This window comes from Erithacus rubecula, assembly GCF_903797595.1.
Source record: "Erithacus rubecula genome assembly, chromosome: 14".
In the NCBI taxonomy this organism is placed as follows: domain Eukaryota; kingdom Metazoa; phylum Chordata; class Aves; order Passeriformes; family Muscicapidae; genus Erithacus; species Erithacus rubecula.
The window spans coordinates 637190-656922 of record NC_136666.1 but is presented as its reverse complement, the minus strand read 5'-3'; the positions used below and the strand labels follow the sequence as shown (position 1 = coordinate 656922).

At 42.8% G+C, this 19733-nt stretch overlaps 1 protein-coding gene and 1 long non-coding RNA gene across 4 annotated transcripts in view; one reads left to right on the top strand and one right to left on the bottom strand.

The window, feature by feature from the left end:
- The window catches only part of UBE2Q2 (ubiquitin conjugating enzyme E2 Q2), a 43853-nt gene extending 27968 nt beyond the window's left edge, over positions 1 to 15885 (bottom strand). The window contains exons 1-2 of one of the 3 annotated variants that reach the window (XR_013775844.1): positions 15481 to 15884; positions 1221 to 1325 (exon numbers count right to left, since the gene is read on the bottom strand). Coding sequence is in view for 2 of the 3 variants with exons in the window: in XM_079317884.1 (XP_079174010.1) it covers positions 1221 to 1325; positions 15481 to 15666 (291 nt within the window). In the remaining variant the exon portion in view is untranslated. Of the gene's footprint in view, positions 1 to 1220; positions 1326 to 15480 lie in introns of all 3 variants that reach the window. The other 2 variants (XM_079317884.1, XM_079317883.1) reach the window with 2 other exon arrangements.
- A 186-nt stretch (positions 15886 to 16071) lies between these two features.
- LOC306807888 lies at positions 16072 to 19188 on the top strand. The gene is made up of 3 exons (XR_013775845.1): positions 16072 to 17329; positions 17902 to 18019; positions 19028 to 19188. It is a non-coding gene; the product is annotated as an uncharacterized lncRNA (long non-coding RNA).
- Positions 19189 to 19733: the final 545 nt, after the last annotated feature.

Here is a 19733-nt window from a genome sequence, read left to right as displayed (position 1 = left end):
AAGACTAAGATTTATAAACTCTTATGAATGTAGTTCAGTCTAAGTTGAAGAAGAAAATACAGAGATGTACATTTTGTGCACTCAGATCCAACAAATTGCATGAAAATGCTAAAGTCCCTCTACAATTATTTTTAATTATGTCAAGGCTCACAAAGACCCTCACTTTTATTAGTTTCCTAATTATTTCTTCTAAAAGTCAAATGCATCCTAAACTATCTTCAGAAAAAGACACTTGCACATTTCTATTTAAGGCTGAGTATCCTAGATGAACATTAACCCAGTAAACAGAACAAGCAGAGGTTTTCCTAAGGAAGAACGTTTCATATTTTTCCCAAACCAGACAAATGCTAAGCACATAACCCATGCAATAAGCAAAATTCTGCAGACTGACTTGTTCTGTATATATCACATTCATGCCCACCAAAATAAACACAAATTGTTCATATCATCTATTAATAAAGATCATCTGAGTTTGTCAGCATGCTGCAATACTCCTTTTTGTGGCACAAACTTCATTGGAACTGAAATTCATTTCCAAGCACTATTCAAGGACAGCTTCCTACACAGAATGGGAAGTTAATTTTTATATTCATGTCTTTCCCCTGAGCTCCCATTGCTACATGAAAAGGGTATTTAAGTAAGATAGGATGCTTGAGAGTTTTCTGAAGTACAAAATAACCATTAGAATCTGTATACAAAGATTTCCCAGAAGTAGCAATTGTCCAAAGTCACAACACTGCTTAAATGTATCAGTACCTAAGGAACATTCCAATGAACTAGAAGCTATCAGGTCAAGAAAGAAGGAAAGCAAGAAACCAAGAATTCTTGGTATTGTAGTCATGTTCTGGAGAATATACATTGTCAAGAGTACAAGGTGTTACCTCTGCAAGTAATTTCTGTGCAAACAAAATGCTACAACAGCTGTTTTAATGTTTTCATCTACTTTACTGTTCAATTATTTTCAAAAATCTTCACACTGTAATTACTGGGACTGAAACTTTACTTCAATGCTTAATCTCTAAAAGAAGTTATCTTTTTCTTCTTACCTCAAATTTTTTTGATTACTTTTGGCTCATAAGTTTTTTTAGAAGAGAATGTTGTGTTTATAAAATACTCCAAATAACTAAAACTGAACTAGTTGACCTGCTTGTTAATGTGACAAAGCCAAGCAAATGCACAAGCCCAAGTGAATGTCCAAAATAGCCAAAATATTCACTCACCAGAGTATTGCTCTTCTTAATATCTTCTAAACGCTCTAAGACTGAAGTCAGGTTTGGGTCATCTGATTCTACAAACCATATTGGTGATGAAGAGGGGTAAGATTCCTGTTAAAAAAAAACAACACAAGACCCAACAAATAAACAAAAAATCCCAAAGTCATTTACCCCCAAACTTTCAGGAAACAGTATTAATATCATCTTTTAGCTTACTCTATGTCAGGTAACACAGAAGCTTTTAACATCACATTTTTTGACAATGCAATGGAAATTGAAAGAAATCCAGCCAACTGGTTCTTCTAGTATTTCCACCTATTTTTGTCTCTCAGATGATGGACATACATAAGAATCAAGTGCTGAAATGTTTAAAACCCTGGGGGTAGATGGAGCAGGAGGGAGAAATTTTAAAATGCAGTATGGGTGATAATTAGCAAGAAACGGAATCACAAATAGTACATGTCAAAGAATAAAGCTGATGCTGATTTTTCATATAAACACAGCTTCTTGCAAAGGCAAGTTGTGAAAGCAATAAAACCTGGGGTGTTTAGATTTTCTCAAACAGGATTATTGAAACTCTTCCAGCACTGACCAACAGATGAGAGCAGTACAGCTCCCATGTCCTGCCCTGCAGGACAGTTTCACTGGCAGGTCACAGAGCCAAAATCTCTTCCCCAATTCCAGTGTTCTCCTTACACAGGTTTGGTAACACTGTGACGATGGAAGATACCATGTAGCTTCCAACTCAACAGTAAGTGTGCCTCCATATTCTTGGTGAGTGTGGATTTTAGGTATTTAATATTTAAATAAATATTTTAGGTATTTAAGGCATCCTCCACTTCTCACCCTTTCAATTGAATTTTAGTAGCTGAGGACAAATTGCTGAACCTTGGTTTTCTCACCTAGGTATTATCTTCATATCCCCAGGTCTTACAAAATAGTAAGAGAATTTTAATTCATTTCCCTCACTGCAGTTGAAAAAGGGGGAAAAAAAAAAAATCCATCTTTCTCATTCCAGGGACAATAAATTATGCTTTGTTCTTCAACAGTTAACAGGCAAGGTTTGAAAACTGGAGAAAAATACAAGCATGTCAGAACTGGCTTTTAATAAAGTGCATTTCCTAAGTGACCTCCTACCTGAAGTGCTGAACACCATAAACAAAGCCAAACCACCAAAAGACATCAGCTTTGGCCAAACAGACTGATACCATACTCCAGAGAAGTTATACACACAGAGCTCTAAAATTCCCACCTGCAAACTGAAGCCTTGGCATAAACATTTTTAACAAGCTCAATCCCTTCAAGTATTTATTTTTTCTAAATCACAGCTAAAACTTCCTTAAAGAATCCATGATATTCCCAGTGTCTTTATGAAAAGACAAAGTGTTCACATCTTTCATCCTCACTTCAAAGCACACTATACACACTACACTATACTTTGCTTGCTCTTTGGATTTCTTGATGGGAATGTTACACCAACATTCCCATCAAAAAATACAAAGAGCAACAAAATCCATTCCAGGATTCACCAAGCCATCTGTTTCTTAAAATCCTCAGTCTCAATAGAATAAAAATATTCTCCAGATACAGTCACATTTGGACTGTGCACACATGCACCATTCTGCTAACATGTATTTTTGGTTGGGTTAGTCCAGGCCTATACAAGTCTACTAATTGCAAAGATTTATAGAAGACAACCACCTGCTAGTCCTCTCTTCTGAATCATATCTGGAAAGTGAAGCCTGCTTAGAGAGTGCAACTCAACTCTTCCCTGTCTATATTTTTTCTAACAATTTTATTTCTCCTTTCCCCACCTGAAGAATTTAAGGAACAACCCCACAGTATGACATTCCTTATTGCAACCAGTATCTATTCCAGTCTGGGGGTCTATATAATGATCTCCTCCAAAATACCTGCAGCATGTCTGTCACCAGCCAGGGACAGGACTGACAGTGCAGATCTGTGACCAAGCAATCACACTGGGAGTTTAAATACACTGCAGTGGCCACTTGAACTCTTACTCCATTTCCTGGCCTGAAAACAAACCCTCCTGTAGGTGAGAAAACCTACAAGGACTCAACACTGCCTGGATTATTAGGGTATAGCACACATGAACAACTGTCCTAAAAACTATTAATTATTCCAATTTTTAGTCTGATCTAGCTTTTGAAACATGAATGGAAAGAGTGCACTTCTCAGAAAGGCTGTTCTTTAACACTGCAAACATATTTACTCAACTGTATCACAAAATACTTCAAGTTTTAGATTTCTGGAATATGACTATTTAATTGCACATTCCAACTTCAGCACAAGGGATGCCTAATAGTAAAATACAAATTCAATCAAACTTCCATTTTGTTGTGACACTTCTGAATTCTTCACACCTCCCAATAAATATATTAATTTAATTTAAAAACATGAATGGCATTAAGTTTCTTTAGATCTGTAAGCAATCCATATTTTTGGAACAGCTGACTTCCACGCGGATGTGAGTCACTATATTTTGAAATACAGAATTCACACAGGAACTTCAAATGTTCTGGACCTGAGATATAAAAAGGCTCAGGGGTTTGTAATAAACCACAGCAGGCAACTTAAAGCTAAGCTTGTGGCTTGTAAGGTCAAACAACTGAACTTCACACGAGCTAATTCTGCTGAGAGAATTAAGGCAGCTTTTTCCCCCCCTGTATCTGCATGCTGTAGAGATAAGAGGTGGATTTGAGCTGTTGTGTCATGTAGGGAACACAGGCTTCCCAAAGACATCATTCCATGAAAGGAGCCCTAAAATAACAGTTATTTCCCTAATAATTGTCAGTGGCTGAAAAGCCCCATGACTGCTGCCTTTCAGCAGAGCTGCCATGCAGTGATTCTGTGCCTGTGAAGTCTCTCAGCTGCACAGCTCTCACCACACTCAGAATTGGAGAGGTTTTATGTAACTGCTGCTTTTCTGCTGCTCTCCACCAGCCAAGGCAGCGCTCCTGCCCAGAGCTGACATCACAGGCAGCATGTTTACAGCAGCACAGACACAATCACAATTCACAGCATCATCACTTCTAGAGACTCTTTGTATCAGCACAGCACAGACAGGGATCTTTGGCAATGCAAATGCTTCTGTCACAGAATGCAGCAAAAGAATTCAGCCTGCTAATAAACACACAAAATACAAAGAGAATAAAGCCCTGCACTCCTGTCGTGGGAACAATTTCAAACCTGATCAAAATCATTTAGGAAAACCACTGTGTTAGAAGAATACACATGGGACCTCACTGCTCAGACATTCCATTACATACTCTGTAAGAGCTCTACTTATATTTAACAATTGTGCTAACTAAAGGAAAAAAAAAAAGCAGCAAAATATGACAGAAGATTCCAGGAACACACACATTAAGACAGCTTTTCCTGGGCAGGATCTGTCATCTAAGTATATCCTATCTAAGCTTTCTCATCCTTAACAATAAGGCTGTTTCCTTGCAACATTATATAATCTTTATCCTGCTTTCTAAAGCTACAGTGACACAATTTTGACATTAGTAAGAGACTTCTAAACGAGACATTTCCAAATTACTACAATAGTGTTAGAATTACCAGAATTGCTAAATCAAAACAACACATTTGCCCTCATCCTTAACATTAGAAAAACCTGTACCTGCAGTTTGCTACAAGGCAAAAGAGTAATCATCTCTCCTTGTACACATCTGAGCCATTTTATCACAGCTAAATGGTAGGAAAACACATTAAAAGACATGGCTACTGCATCATGATTTAAAATCACAATTATGTGGAGACAGTTCTTAATTTTCTTTAATTTCCCAATCATACTAGATGGAAAAAGTGTGGGGATGGTTTCTTTAAAAAATCCTTAGCATACTGTCTGAACAAGTTTCAATTTTTCAAAGTCCCCACCATAGACAGAATCTAGTTCTATTCTTTTTATACCACCTACAACCAGAACTTAGCTAATTTTCCTAACAATCCTTCTAACAATAATTTTCTCAGTCCAAGTTTTCTTCATCCTCTTTTACTTACAAAAAGCAGATCACCAAACTTGCAGGTCTTTTAACCAGCTCAGATACCCTGAGAAAGCTGGAAAGAGACCATTCTTGCTCACCCAAATCTTGGTAATGAAGTAAATCCTAATGGAACAAGACATCTCAGAGACCTAATGCAATCCTCTCAAGGTGAATATATTTGCAGCTATAAACACATGCCAAGTTATTGATTTCAAATCTCAGATGGCTTTCCAACTTTGGCCATTTAATGAAACAGCAGAATCAGATCTTTATTAAGGATCATATACACATCCTACATTAACATTCAATAAATACTGAAGAATAAACAACAATTAGCTACACTTCAGTACACATTATTTGCAATTGTTAGTCAATCATTCACCACTTATTTTTTCACCTGTATCAAGCTGCCTTTAGAGGAAAAAACCCACAAAGTTAATATTAACAAAAATATCAGGATTTAGGAAGATATTCTTAAAGCTAAAGTTTAGCTTGGTGACCATAAAACACTAGTACTTACAGCTACTTAAAACAGCATTAGTTGTGATTACACAACTGACAGATTGTTTCCCACTATTAGAGGCCAAATTTTCCAAAGGCAGCTTAAGAAGCAGTAAGCATTTTCTACCAACTCAAGTGTCAGTGAAATCCGCAGGCTTAAGAATCTTTAAAAGCCAGCAGATTGTCATCTACCCTCTCAAGCAATCCTTTAGAATAAATAAGAAAAAAAGAAAGCATGAAGAATCGCTTAAATGAAAGTACAAACTTTCTCAGAAACCTCCAGTTATTTAAACCCCCCCAATTTTTATTTTCAAACATTCAGACACCATCATCTGCTGTGTTGTACAGATCAAGTCATTGAACATTACAATGTCCTAACACTTGCACTTTTAAGTATGAAAAATTCATCATTTCTAAAAAATCCAACATGCCAGTGACCCAGAGTTCTACAAGATAAGTGTTTGCAATGGAGGGTTTAAAATGAAATATAGTATTTGTGGCAGCAAGGAAGCAAAGTGAATTTTAAACATCACTACTAAACAAGAGGAACTTGCTTTAACTTGCTTTTCCTCTTGAATTTTAGAACAGTATATAACATGCTACTAACCTGCCCAAAGGCAAGCCTGTATAGCTTTCCTTGTCTTGCCTCCCTGAAGCCTGCCAGGCTCAGTTCACTGAACTCTGGTTACAAGTCCTGGGCTTGGGAAGGCACCGAGTTCAGCTGTGTAAAGTACACATCTCTCCACAACACACTGAATTAGTGCAACTCTACTCTCAAATTTCACGGCTCATTGACAGCTACAGCCTCTACACGAGGGTCCCAGATGAATCCCATCCTTTGGTAGGATCCCTGGGACTGCAAAAGCTTAATCATCTTGCACCTTTAGGGAGGAAGGTGAAAGAATCCCCTAATCCTGTTCTGAGTCAGTTCCGCTAACACACTCAGTACTGCAGAGGCCAATACCTCCAGGAGCACATTAAATCAACACAATAACAGGGTCACAGCTGGCCTCTCCCACACTCTCCAGGGAAGGAGGCAAGTGTAGCAGAGCACCTTGCTTTAGAATTGTTCATGGCATCAAACACAGCCACCCTAGAAAAGGGAGGGCCAAAGGTATGTGCCTCGTGGAGTAGAAAGAGCATAACAAACCACAGTTCCATAGATGCCAGTAAAATCCACTCTGCAACCACAAATTTTCTCAGACAGAAAAACAGATCTCTGTACAAACAAATCCTACAGATTGCAGAAGGTACCACAAAGTAGCCAGGAGGAAATGTTTGCTGTGAGAATACAGAATGGCTCTGGAGAATCCTTTTGTCCTTGTAAGAGCAAAGCCACTGCCCTGCTGTCACATCAGGTGTCACAGGCACAGTGTGGGGTTTTGACACTGCACAGGGATCACAGCACAGCTCCACATCAGCTGAGATCTTACACCATGGAACACATTTTGTAAAATAGGGACTATTCAGCAGCATCTCTAAGGGCCAATTTTCACTGACAGCCACCAGAGAACTTAGGAAGTATCATCAGGGATAGTATTTCAATGACAATTCACCTGTGTACCAATTACTCCAAAATCCAAGCAGTTTGTAACCTGCACTAATTCATTGGCTCAACCTGAGCCCACAGAATTCACTATAAGTTAAGGAATCTTTAATTTAAGATTTTTATACACCCAAGACAGAAAATAACATTTTGAGAAAAAAAAAAATCCTGAAAACTTCAGCAACTTCTGGTTTCAAACAGGCACATACAAGAGGCCAATAACTTCAACGTTTGTGGAATGTTCTAAGACACTTCAGTGTTTTACTTCCATATCTCTGACCAGGCACACACATCTCTCACTGCTCAAAACATCACTACCTGATAAGAAGCCAAAACATCTACAATCAAAGCAGCAAAGGCACAGAACACCACTTCAAATGTTCACAAACATTAATGCAAATGTGGCATCATAATTCTTACATTTCTCCTGACCAAGTTTTTATGGCCAGTTGTTCTTCAAATCACCTAATCTATGCAAAATGTCCCAACTGCCAATTGCCATACACTAAATTGCACATAACCCTGGGAAAAACAGGTTTATCAGATTCTCTTATCAGTTGCCACCACCTCGTTCTCTCTCCATACCAAGCAAAAGGCAGGAGGCTACTTGTCCAGTGGAACAAAACAACACAGAATTAAAACATGAATTCAAAACATAAAAGAAAAAAAAATGCACTCTTCTGATAAAACAGGTACTGTTCTCTGCTGTGAAGCAGCATTTTACTCTCCACATCATCATAATGCAGTGTGTAATCTTTCCACTCAAGGAAATTCACAGAAAAAAGACACTCTTTCCACTTTCATCCAGACCCAAAGTAAAACTCCACCAGATGTCACAGAACTGCTGCTCCAACACAAGCCAACACTAGAGGACTGCATTAACAGCAGAGCAAGTCAGCTGTGCAGTCTCTGAAAACGTGCACTGTCGTGGAGGGCCAACCCAAGGGAGCTAAGGAATATTGCTCTGCCAATGTTATCAGCAACAAATGAAGTGAAACATCCTCCACACTCCAAACTGAGCAAAGCACACAGCACTGCTGGAGACTAGGTCACTTGCTTATTGGGAACATGGCTGTAGACCCAAGCCTGTGTCCAGGTTCTGATTACAGCACCTCAGAGCAGCAGGATCAAGCTGTCCTGCTCTTCACACACAAAAACTTACAGTGTGCTTGCACCCTCAGCTGGACAGGTGTCAGAGGTTGGTTTTGGGAGCCCTCACACACGAGGAGGTCTCTAATGCACACCTTACACATGCACTCACACTGGCAGTGCTTCATTGAGAGCAGCTACACACACGGGCTCAGGAGAAAGGCATTTTGTAAATCTGATTCTACAACACTCTCTTACTACCAGTACAGAATCTGATGTGTCCAAATTCCTGCAGGAAGTCTGGTTACTTGAAACAAATTATCAACTCCTTCTAATAATCAGGAGATATTAATTACCCACCTCTGCAACTATACAGGCCAATTATCATCAACACAAGTGTCACAAAGCCAGAGTAACAAGAAATGGCTTCTAGGATGGCTAGAACAGAACTGGTTGTAACTAAGCTATGACATAGTCCTCTTTCACCAACTCAACTCCAGAAAGCCTCCTTGCAGACCTGCTCTCACCTTTATCACTCACACAGTTACTCCACAGAATGCAAAGCCTGCTAGCACCTCTGTTACCACCCAAAAAATCCAGGCTTCTCCTTCTTCCTTTACCTTCAGGAATTCACATCTTTCAAGTGTTCAAATCACTCAGCATTCCCTTCTATCTGTGCCCTTTACCCTTCCTGAGAGCAATCTTCCTCCTTTCCATCCCTTCCCTTTGCAGACTTGCTGGACTCCAGACCCACCTGCAGGTAGAAGTTTTCATTCTCACCCATGGCTGAGAGAGGTCCTGCTGCTCCTTACAGCTGAAAGCATTCCAGCCACCACTCCCAGCTCTCCCCTCACAGTAACATGGACACAGCTGCCCTGATGCTGCTCAGCCACAGCCCCTCAGATTGGAGCCTTTTGGATGGAATTTCATCCCCCACACACAAAATTTCAGTACCACGGAGCTTAACCAGCATTTACCATTAATAAGTCAAATACCACAACTCTTACCACAGTTATTTCCTACTTCAAAAATTCTAGGAAGCCTGTGGTATCTTGAACACCACTGCTCAGAAACGCTTTGATTTTTTTCTAATGCCACTATACAAGTTCTAACAGAGCTTATGTTCCTGCCTCCCTGAATACACACTGAGGAAGCTCCTGCAAGATCTCCAACTGCAATGAATTCTCCTGCTCCAAGGGAGCAAAAGACTATGAGGTCAGAGAAAAAGGCAAATGCAGTTCATATTAAATCTTCAGAAATCTATTAGCTGCTCTACAGCACTTAGTGCACCAAGATGTCTTGTAAGCAAGAGATAAGGGAAAAAATCCCCAGATGTAAGGTCAATATTTTCATACCATGCTTAGAGATTACAGCTGGACACAGCATCAGTAAGACAAGCAATAGCTGGTATGCCTGATTCCACCAGAGATCAACTGGGAACTACTGCAATCATATTAGCTTCAAGTGCACTGCATACAGGCAGACTGACTGAAAATATAAATACTAAATAGTGCCTTCTTAATATAATCAGTCATTCAGTTTTCCAGTTGTCTTCCAGGAGCTGGTGAAAGGTCATTTTTGCTTCTCCTATATAACTTGTAGCTGAAGAAACACAGTAGAACACATATTAAATCATCAACTGTCATGTCTCTTAAAAATGGAATATTAACATTTAGAGAAAAAAAGCCCCTAATACTTTTAGGGGCCAGGAATTCAGGCATTTACAACCTTTCAAAATCTCAAAAAGCAAACAACCTGACAGTACTGAACAGTAGTCCACACTGAGGCACAACTGGCATAGTAGTAATTTCTCTTAATTTCTACAAACATTTGTTCCTATCAAGAAATTTCACCTTTTTTTCCTAATAATAATACTGTTTAGAGAAGCATCCCCATCTCTGCATCTTGCAGTGTCCAGGAAAGTGAGATTTCACAAGTACACAAACTCCAGTTAAGCATGGAGCAGCTGTCAGTGTAACAAGCAGGCAGGGTGCAGGCCCAGGGGCCTGGTGCCACCCCAGGCTCTGCAGCCAGGAGAGGTCAGTGCCACCACACAGTGCCACCCTGGCTGCAGCTCTGCTGGATCCAGCAGCTCCCACTCAGTGCTGTGCCCCTGCTGTGCCAGGACAGCTGCTCCTGCAGCTAAACCAGACTGGAAATAGTCCAGACCAACAAGAAGTTGCTAAGAATTTTAATATGCCAGCCAGCAAACCTAATGCAGCAAACTTGGATTCAGCCACCTCCCAAGGCACACAGCCTCTGCACTATTACACTATTACAGAGTGCTCAGGACACCATCACACCTCCTTCTTACCAACAAGGGCAGTTTTCAACACATGTTCAGGATATCAACAAAGCATCAATACACAAAACCTCCTGAACAGCTCACAGGAGGAAGGCTATTGAGTAAAAAGAATGCAATTTTTTCTACAAACCTTCTTGAATTATCAAAGTGCACAGAGAGCTGTTTCAAGGACCACAACAATCCCAGCTCATGGTTACTGTATCATCAACTCACATGAGCAAGTCCCTGGAAATGAGCACAATCTATTGTATGTTGAGACCTCAACATATGTCAGCATTTCTATTTGAAGCCCACCACTGTGGCTTTCTAGGATATTTTAGGAGCACTTCATAGCTTGTAGGGAGGACAGAATATCTTTAAAGTCCTGAAGTACTGGGTAGAGCCTTTCACACATCACACAACCAGACTGTGGTGTCAGAAAGGTCTTGTTTCCAAAGAAGATCCTTCTTGCAATAGTCTTTTTCCAATTACAGTTTTGATATAAAAAGAAATCAAAACCCTCACTACTCTTTTAGTAATTTTTTGTTAGCCTAATTTTGATTTGCTAAATAAAACAATACCAAACCTGGTCAATTCCTCTTGCATGTTATGTTTGATAATAGTTGCATGAGTGTCTTTTTTAAAAATCAAGTATATCTAACCCTGGGTAAAAAGTACATATTATCAAGATAAAGCTATGCATGCTTTCATAAAGGCTTGGCATCCATATGCTGCAAGATAAAAGTCTCAAACTCACTACAGAATGTCTAATGACGTACAAAAAAATTAAACCATGGTCAGAACAGAACGCCTCATTCATTGTGTGGCCAGCTCTGTGTAAAAATAAATAATATTTTAAAAAGGTTACCAGCTGTCTAAGCATTAGTGAGGAGTGAGTTCAATATGAACATCTTTTGCCTTTGAAGAACTGTCCCAGGTTCCAATACACTCATTCTCTGTATATACCCAACTTGTCAAAAGCTTCACAGGTAATAGCTTTTCATCCCTTCTGGTTTTAAGGGAAAATAAAGTCCTCTCCCATCAATTGCAGCTACCTGCAGCAGCAACCTTTTCAAGTCTTTCATAGCAGCTTCTAACTCCGATTTAGCAGCAGGGTATTTTTCAGCAGAAGCTGCTCCTTTCCAACAGAGGAGCAGGAGTTTACTGGACTGAATTGCTGAAGTATGAAGGGTATCACTGCATGTCACAGCCCTGTGTCCATATAGGGCAAACCTGCTCCCACTCAGGATTGGCACAAACTCTACCTGCAAGGGTCACTTGAGGATACAGAACTTCAACAGGAATTTTATGTATGGGTGGAGAGATTAATACCCAGTTTCTCCTTAAAAAGATAACAAAATATATAAAATGTTTTACAGCCATCCAGACTAGTCCTTTTCCTTGGAACAAGGAAAAGACTTCAGTGTAGAACAGTTCTAACACACCCTTTACAATGCTATGACCTAAGTCTGATAAGGTACCAAACCGAAACCAGAGATTGCACTGAAGGATACTCACCTAAAGTCATGCTCAATAAACACACTCCTCTAAGTAAGGCCATAGGATTGATACTATTTCAAAACACAGGAGGAACAGGACAAAGTTTATTGAACTTGATCAACTGGAATAGTGCTGTAAACTAAAAAGGAAACTTGAGAAAAGAACTAAAACTCCAAATGGACTCACAGCTGTTGGCATAACAAAATGGGAATGCGAAGGTACAGAGCCTGAACAAGTTCAATAATTAGGCAGCTCTCAGGAATAAGCAGCAATGTTTCTGACAGGGGTGACTCCACCCTGAAGTGCCTCTTTTAAAATAATCTGATTAACCGTGTAAGCTCTAATACAGGTCACTACCAGAAATAGTGAAGGACAGACTTGGACAAAGTTGGATGCAGAGGAGCTGTCAAGCAAAATGTGTCTTGCTTTAATTTCAAGCAGCCCTCAGTGTCACAGATACTGTATCCCTGAGATGCTACAGCCAATACTAAACTTTGGTAGTTCCACAAACTTACACTACAGAGACAATCAGCAAATGATCTCAGCAAGAAATGCCAATGGCAGACTTCTCAAACTGTGAATTTTACTCTAGAAAACTTGTGGAGATCCACACACTTCCTAAACATGTATGCTCCCTCACCTCTCCAGTGGAATATTTCCTCTTCCCTCTAGGCTGGAGAGAAAAGAGATTTGTTGGGAATATCAGAGCCAACTTAGTTATCAGATCTCTTTTTAGCTACTGAAAACTTACTTCCCTACCTAACCTAACACCTAACCTCAGCATCTCTACACACTGCTAGACAGCTGTCATTTTATGTCAAATACTGAGGTATGCTAACAGAATCACAAAGAAAAGAAGTGGTGATTGAGCTCTGTGCTCATTCTTCCTCCTTAACAGGATTCTTGAACATCCAGACACAACCCACTGCATGCTTTTGCTGAGAAAAGGAAATACCCTGGCTAGATCAGTTTCCTAGGGGTTACACTGGCTAGAAAAAGCAAACAGTTAAAATTCATATTTGCTCTGCAAATCCAGAATGCTAAGACAGCAGCTCCTGATGCAGAGTCTTCCAAAAAACTGTATTTACCAACAATTTCATAGCCTTACCTTTGCATGCTACAACTGCTATCCAAAGTTCTAGTTCCCCAGTACCTACAGCCACTGAAGCACAGTAAACAAGACTTAGGCTCTTCTAAAAAAAAACCCCTTAAATACCCGGAGGCAACTAGGAGTTAGGGTCAAAAGACTCCCATTCAATGGGAAGAAGGGGAAAAAACCAAACCACACAACACTTTAGTGACGTTTAAGAGTTCTAAAATGTGTGTCAAAGAACTAGGACAGAAGCCCAGAGACAAGCTCTCTCTTCTTGGCTCTATCACCTGCTGCCCATTTGTTTCAAGGGAGCCACCTCTGTATCTTGGGTTGCCCTGTCACATTTATTTTTAACAGATGGGGAAAACAGCCACCTGTCTGGAAGAGCAAAAAAATGAGTCAACATTGGAAAGTACCAAGCTGCTCACACACAACTGTAAACAGAACTTTCAAGAAACTCAGACACAGCCTTGCATCAAAGCAGAAGTCTCAGCTCTGAGGTTTCAAACAGCACTTTTCCTGTTCTTTCTGCAAGTTCATACGCCACAAGTGTAATGGCATGTGAAAGATCTCCTGACCTTTGGGGCAAGTTACTGTAACAGCAGATTGCAGACACTGTTTCCTCATTAACACAAACAACAGTGGCCTCCCTGGTTCCTTGCTTGCTCAGACACATCTCAACCAAAGGCCTACAGCTGAGGGGGCACAATCCTCCCAATAAGAATTGCATAGAAAGTGGTTACAGTGAACAGTCTCAGAAGGAAATAAACACCACAGGGCAAATCCTGGGCACAACTTCAGGCCTCACTGCTGGCTCGGCTGTTAGCTAGGACTTGACAAAGAAGAAATAACCCATCAAATTCAACTGGCAGCTAAGGGTGCACAACCATCAGACCTTCAATTTTATTGTTTAGAGAGACACTTATGGAATAATCATGTTCTGTGGAAACAAAAAGCCAAATTTCTCTGCAGTGGAACACTCTCTACTGAATAAAAATATTTATAGGAAGTCACACAATCCATCATCTGATGGGTCATGGAAACAAGAGCACTAACACATCTTGTTTATTTTATCATAAAACCTCAGAAACTTATGTCATACAAGTGTATAGTAAAACAAACAAAGACTTGTCCCTTGACCACAGAAGTGACTCCTCATAACAGTTAACTGTGAAAAGTGAAAGATCCACTTAACAATTCACCTTTAATTTAATAAAGGTTAAAGGCAAATGAGAATCTGGTCATCATTATTATTAGACCTGTCTGGCTTGCAGACACATTTTCATCTTTCAGTACTGAAATAGTCACACTCAGACGAATGTTTCAGCCACCATGGTGTTTGAAACTTTCATACAAAGACCAAAAAAAGCAGCAGAACTTATCTTCCTTAAACAGAAGCGTGCTATTTTCACCTGAAGTTTTTATATACGTCACTGTTCAGTTGAATCTTGATAAGGTATTTAAATTCACTTATAACTGCAACCAACCCAACGAAAATGAACCTCCAGCACTTTCCAGTACATGAGTCACAGATACCAATAAATCCAAATCTTTCGGCAAATTTAGGCCCTAAACTTCTAAAGAACCAGAGGACTGTGACCATGTCACACAACACTGAAGGCATTATTCAGCTTCTCTTCCACCCATTTAAATAATATTAAGCCAAGCGAATTTAAGGGGGGGGATACCGCCCAGCAAGGCGAACCTTCAAACCCTGGGCAGGCAGCCGCAGCTGGGACACGGCTGCTCGTCCCCGGGCGAGTTTCAAGGCACGGTTGGACAGCACGGCCCTCGGGTAGCAGAGCAGGGCTCGGCGCTACCCTCACCACGGACAAGTTTGGCGTGGCCGCGGCCCCTCGCGGAGGCCGGGCCCGCCCCAGGCCGCGGCCGTGTGGCGCACTCGGTAAAGCTCCGGCCCGCTCCTCGCTGCGCTCGCACCGCCGCTGTCCCGCCAGCCCCACGGGCTGGCCCGGCCCCTCCGCTCCCCCGGGGCTCTGTGCCGCTACCCCGGACCCGGCCGCCCTTTGTTCCGGCTCCTGGCCCGCGTCCTTCCCCCGCGCCCGGGCTCTCCGGAGGAGCCCCGAAGCGCAGAGCGGAGGCCGGGCCGCAGAGCCCCGTAACTTTGTTACGGCGGCGGCGGGAGCGGCCCCCGTGCTGAGTCACCCAGCGGGGCTGCGCCCCCTCCCCGCACCCCGCGGACAATGGCGAGGGCGGGCCGTGCCCGGCCCTGCCCGGCCCCGCACCGTGATGTTGCAGTGGATGGTGAGCGGCGGCGGCGGCTGCGGGCTGGAGCCTGGCGGCGGCGGCAGGAGCACGAACTGGCAGTGGAGCTCGTCCAGCTTCCAGGAGACGATGCGGAAGCGCTCGTGGTCCTTGTCGAAGATGGACTCGAGGAACTTCAGCTCGGCCTTGAGCCCTGACACCGACATCCTGGCCTCATCTCCGGGCCCGGGCCTGCGCTGCCGCCGCCTCGCTCCGACTCGGCCGGCCCGACCCTGGCCCCGGCCGCGCCTGCGGGGCGGAAGATGGCGGGGCCGGGGCAGCCCCAGCCGGCGGGGCACGGCGGAGCTCCCTTTGTACCGGCCTCCTGCGCCCGCCCGCCTGCTTAAAAGGGCAACAGCGCAACGCGCTCCCCTTCCCTCCCCTCCCCTTCCTCCCCGCGGGCCGGGCCAGCCGCGCCAACCGCCCCGCCCTCGCCCTGCCCTCCTCCGCTAGCCCGGCCCCGCGCCCCGCTCCTCCCCCGGGCACCTGCTGGCCCCGCCGGCCCTGCCCGCCCGCAGCCCCGCTCGCTCGGGCCGCTCCGCCTCCCGCACCGCTCGGCCCTGCCCGGGTTGCTTCCTCACCGCGCTTCTGCTCTGCTGAGAAAAATCTGCAGCTTTGGCTTTGCACTTGTTATCTTAGAGTCCTGTCAGACCTTCAGTAGTCCTCGGGGCTCCGTTGACTTAAGCCAGAAATTCCTGTCCTGACATTTCTGGCCCATCCATACACATAAAATCTGGTGTCAGTCACTGCAGGCTGGAAATCAGCAATACAGAGGCTAAGAAAAACTGTTACCACTCCATTTAAGCTCCCCTGTAATTGTTTGTACAACATTTTATCCCCAGAAAAAGCATCACGATGCATGAGAGCATCGGTGGTGAAGTGAATGCTTGCTACATTCAGAGATCAAGAGGTACTGCCTCTTCCTGACACTGTAAATGCCATTTCTGCACCTTTATTTGTCCCTTCCCATCTTGGTTTTGCATATAGATGGCTGTCAGCTCTTCGGGAACACGGAGCAGCTTTCACATGGCATGAAGTGTGATTCAAGCAATGTTGTTGCACCACGTCCTTCATGTTTCCCAACGGCTAATAATTAATGCAGTACACACATAAACCTGGAACAGGGAATTGCCTTTTTTAAAAAAATGATATTTATATAAATCTTTAATTCCAGACAAACTGGCAGCACTTCACAAACCACAAGCTGAATCTTGTCAAGTGATGAGAACTCTAATCTTGATCCAGAAAAACAGTTATGCACATGCCCAACTCCAAGCATATGGAAGTCTTAGTGATTTGTGGGCTTGAGATTCCTATCCTTCCCAGCAAAAAGAGCTGCAAAGAACATGCTTTGCTACAAAAGGACTTAGGAAGGATTGGCACTGGTTAAATATTCTGAATGAAAGGTACCAGAAAGTCCACAGGATTTTTTAGCTGTCATCTGAAAGACTGATTATACAGTGTATGCAACTCAGCTCTCCCAGACAGTCTGAACTATTGCTTAGGCTGTGCAGCAAAGTGAAGCCAGAATGGATGTAACTGTTGTGTGTCAATACATGCAGGTAGGGCAAAGAACCTGGAGATAAGGGATGATTTACATGTAAGGGCAAACTAGCTATAAATAAGCAGCAAAAAATGACTGTACCTATTAGAAAGGAAGGATTTGGAAGAGCCTCCTGACAGAAACCCCAGAGACAAAACCAAACCAAGCAGACTTTGTCAGATGTTGCATGGTGTGATGTATGGAGCAGCAGAGGAGTGAATTTGGTGACTCAGCCCAGTTTCCCTGGTACGATGGGATTTTGGCTGGAACGCCTCGCTGCAGTGAGGGTGAGTAGGCTTAGCAAGTTCAAACTGCACCTTCTGTCATACCTTACCAGAGCTGCCTCTGCCACTCTGTCTGCTCTCCCACCTTCCTCAGCTGCCTTCCCTCTGCTCTGCCCCTGCACTGACTGTGACTTTTGGGCAGCTGCACAGCTGAGCTGTGTGCGTGTGCTGGCTGGGAGGAACCTCGCCTGCAGTAGGTGAAGGCATGGGGAGCTCTCTCAGGCACCCACTCATCCCAACACCACACTCAGGTCCCCTGAGCACCTGGCAGGCCAAACAAATTGTTTAACTGGCCAGGTGTGTTCTGCAAACCCGGCCTAGAACTTTCCCCAGCTCCTTCAGTCTGCCTTTTTGTTGCAGGCTTCCAGAAGTGACATGCAGCTGCACAGCCACCGCTCCTCTGAATCTCCTGCTCTTCTCAGTAGTTAGTAGGCATTGTGCAAACTGTGAATTAGTTTCCGTGATAAGACCTTGAGAACACATCGGGGCTGTCTCCTTTTCCGGAATTCAGAGGCTGCTTCAGAGGTGTGAAGAGCTGTTTGACATGTCTGACTCATTCCTGTTTCTTTCTTCAGGACTTGCCACGGGACATTGACACGAATCTCAGGTTGGTCATAAGATGACTCAGGAAAGCCCAGAGTTTCCCAAAGTGGTTGTACACAGGGCAGGACCTGACATCTCAGGTTAATAAAGGTAATGAATCTTGGTACAGCCCCTCAGGACCACTCTGTCAGATTCCAGTAGTTACAGTTGCTCTCAAGTTCCTTGATCTCTATTTCCTGGAAGCACCATTTTTTAATAACTTGCATGCACACCTTCAACATTACCTCTCTCTATCATCCAGCTAGATTAACTCTCTCAGGGGCTGAACTTTGGCCAAATTCCTGTTTTGAAGATAACATACCTTCATAATCACCTTTACTTCCTTTTCCTCCTTTTTATTTAAATATAGGATATTTTGTTAGAGTCTTTAACTGAAACTCTCAGAAAAAACCCAGCAGATTCCTCATTGCATCTGTGGGTAGAAAAGGAGACAACCAGTTAAGACGAAAGCTGTCTTTCCCCTTAGCATTTACTGCCAGCCCTATTTCCAACAGATCAGACAGGCATGTCCTTGGCAGGACAGAAGGCAGCAGAAAGGGACAAAGGGAGCTGAAGGAAAGATGAGCTCAGGATGGGCCATTAAGAAGGAGATGAAGTACAATATAGGATTAATGGGCTTTGATGAAAGCAATAGTTGTCTGGGGCTTGAAGAAAGGATATTCCAGAGCAGAGATGAATTTCAGTTTGTGTTAGTTCTTTTCTTCCTGTGAATGCCTTTTCTAGGTCTGCTGTATTTCCCCCTTTATCCCTGAATGAAGCTCCTGTACATTCAGTGGAGTGTGCCTATCAGAGGATTGATTTGTTTTTCTGAGAGTTTTGTTTTTTGACCTCACTTCTCTCATTTACAGCCTAGCACTTAGAAATGGTCTTTCTGTTTAATTCTAATGTCACTTTCCCAAAAGAAAAGTCAGACACCAAAAAGGAACTGCCATTCAGAAATAGGGAACGACCAGATCTCTTGTAACCCTGAACTTCAGCAGACAGAGAAAGTAAAGAATAAAGTTAATGAGATAGGAGGAGGTGTAAATTGATTTTACTGATGGATGATGCAGTTTGATAATAGCTGATACCCAGTTAGACTCTTGAACTTTTTCACAGATAGCAGCAGAACCCCAGACTAGAATAGACAAATAATACCTGACACCCATAAAGAGAAGGACAAGAGAGGGACCCTACCTGAAACCCTGGACAAAGGCAGACAGAGTCAAGAGGATCCTGCTTTACCAAGATACAAGTCAAGCTGTCCTGCTTGCCAAAGCCAGGCTGGGCTCAGAGTACCATTGTCATTGCTTCAAAAATGAAGTCACCTCCAAAGCATTGAGAGAAAAACCATATATCAGAGCATGAAAGCGGATGAAATGGCTGGTTTCAGGATGTATCATGTGCAGTGGGTGGGGGATTGATGAGTCCCTCAGACACCAATTTCACTTTTAAAGGCTTTAAGAGTTAAGGACTGTCATTACAAAGCCAATCTATCCTAAAGCAGCTTGGGACAGAGAGGGATACTGTTGCCCAGATGTTCAGTAGTGGGTGTCAGGATGTCTGCAGGCGCTCCAACACCACGGCCATGAATTGAACATCCAAATATCCAAGTTGCATGATTTTACCCAGGATGGGCAGAGCAGTTTTAAAGTCCAGTTCTTCTGAGTCCATCCCTGTGGCTGTCAGCAATTAAGTCAATTGTGTCCCTTGTCTGGAGTGCTTTGGCTCATCCACTGAGGAGTGTTTGCAACTCTGTAAAGAAACAGCAATAACCTGCTGGTGGAGATGGCGTTACTGTTTGTGGATTTGTAGCTCTGGCTGT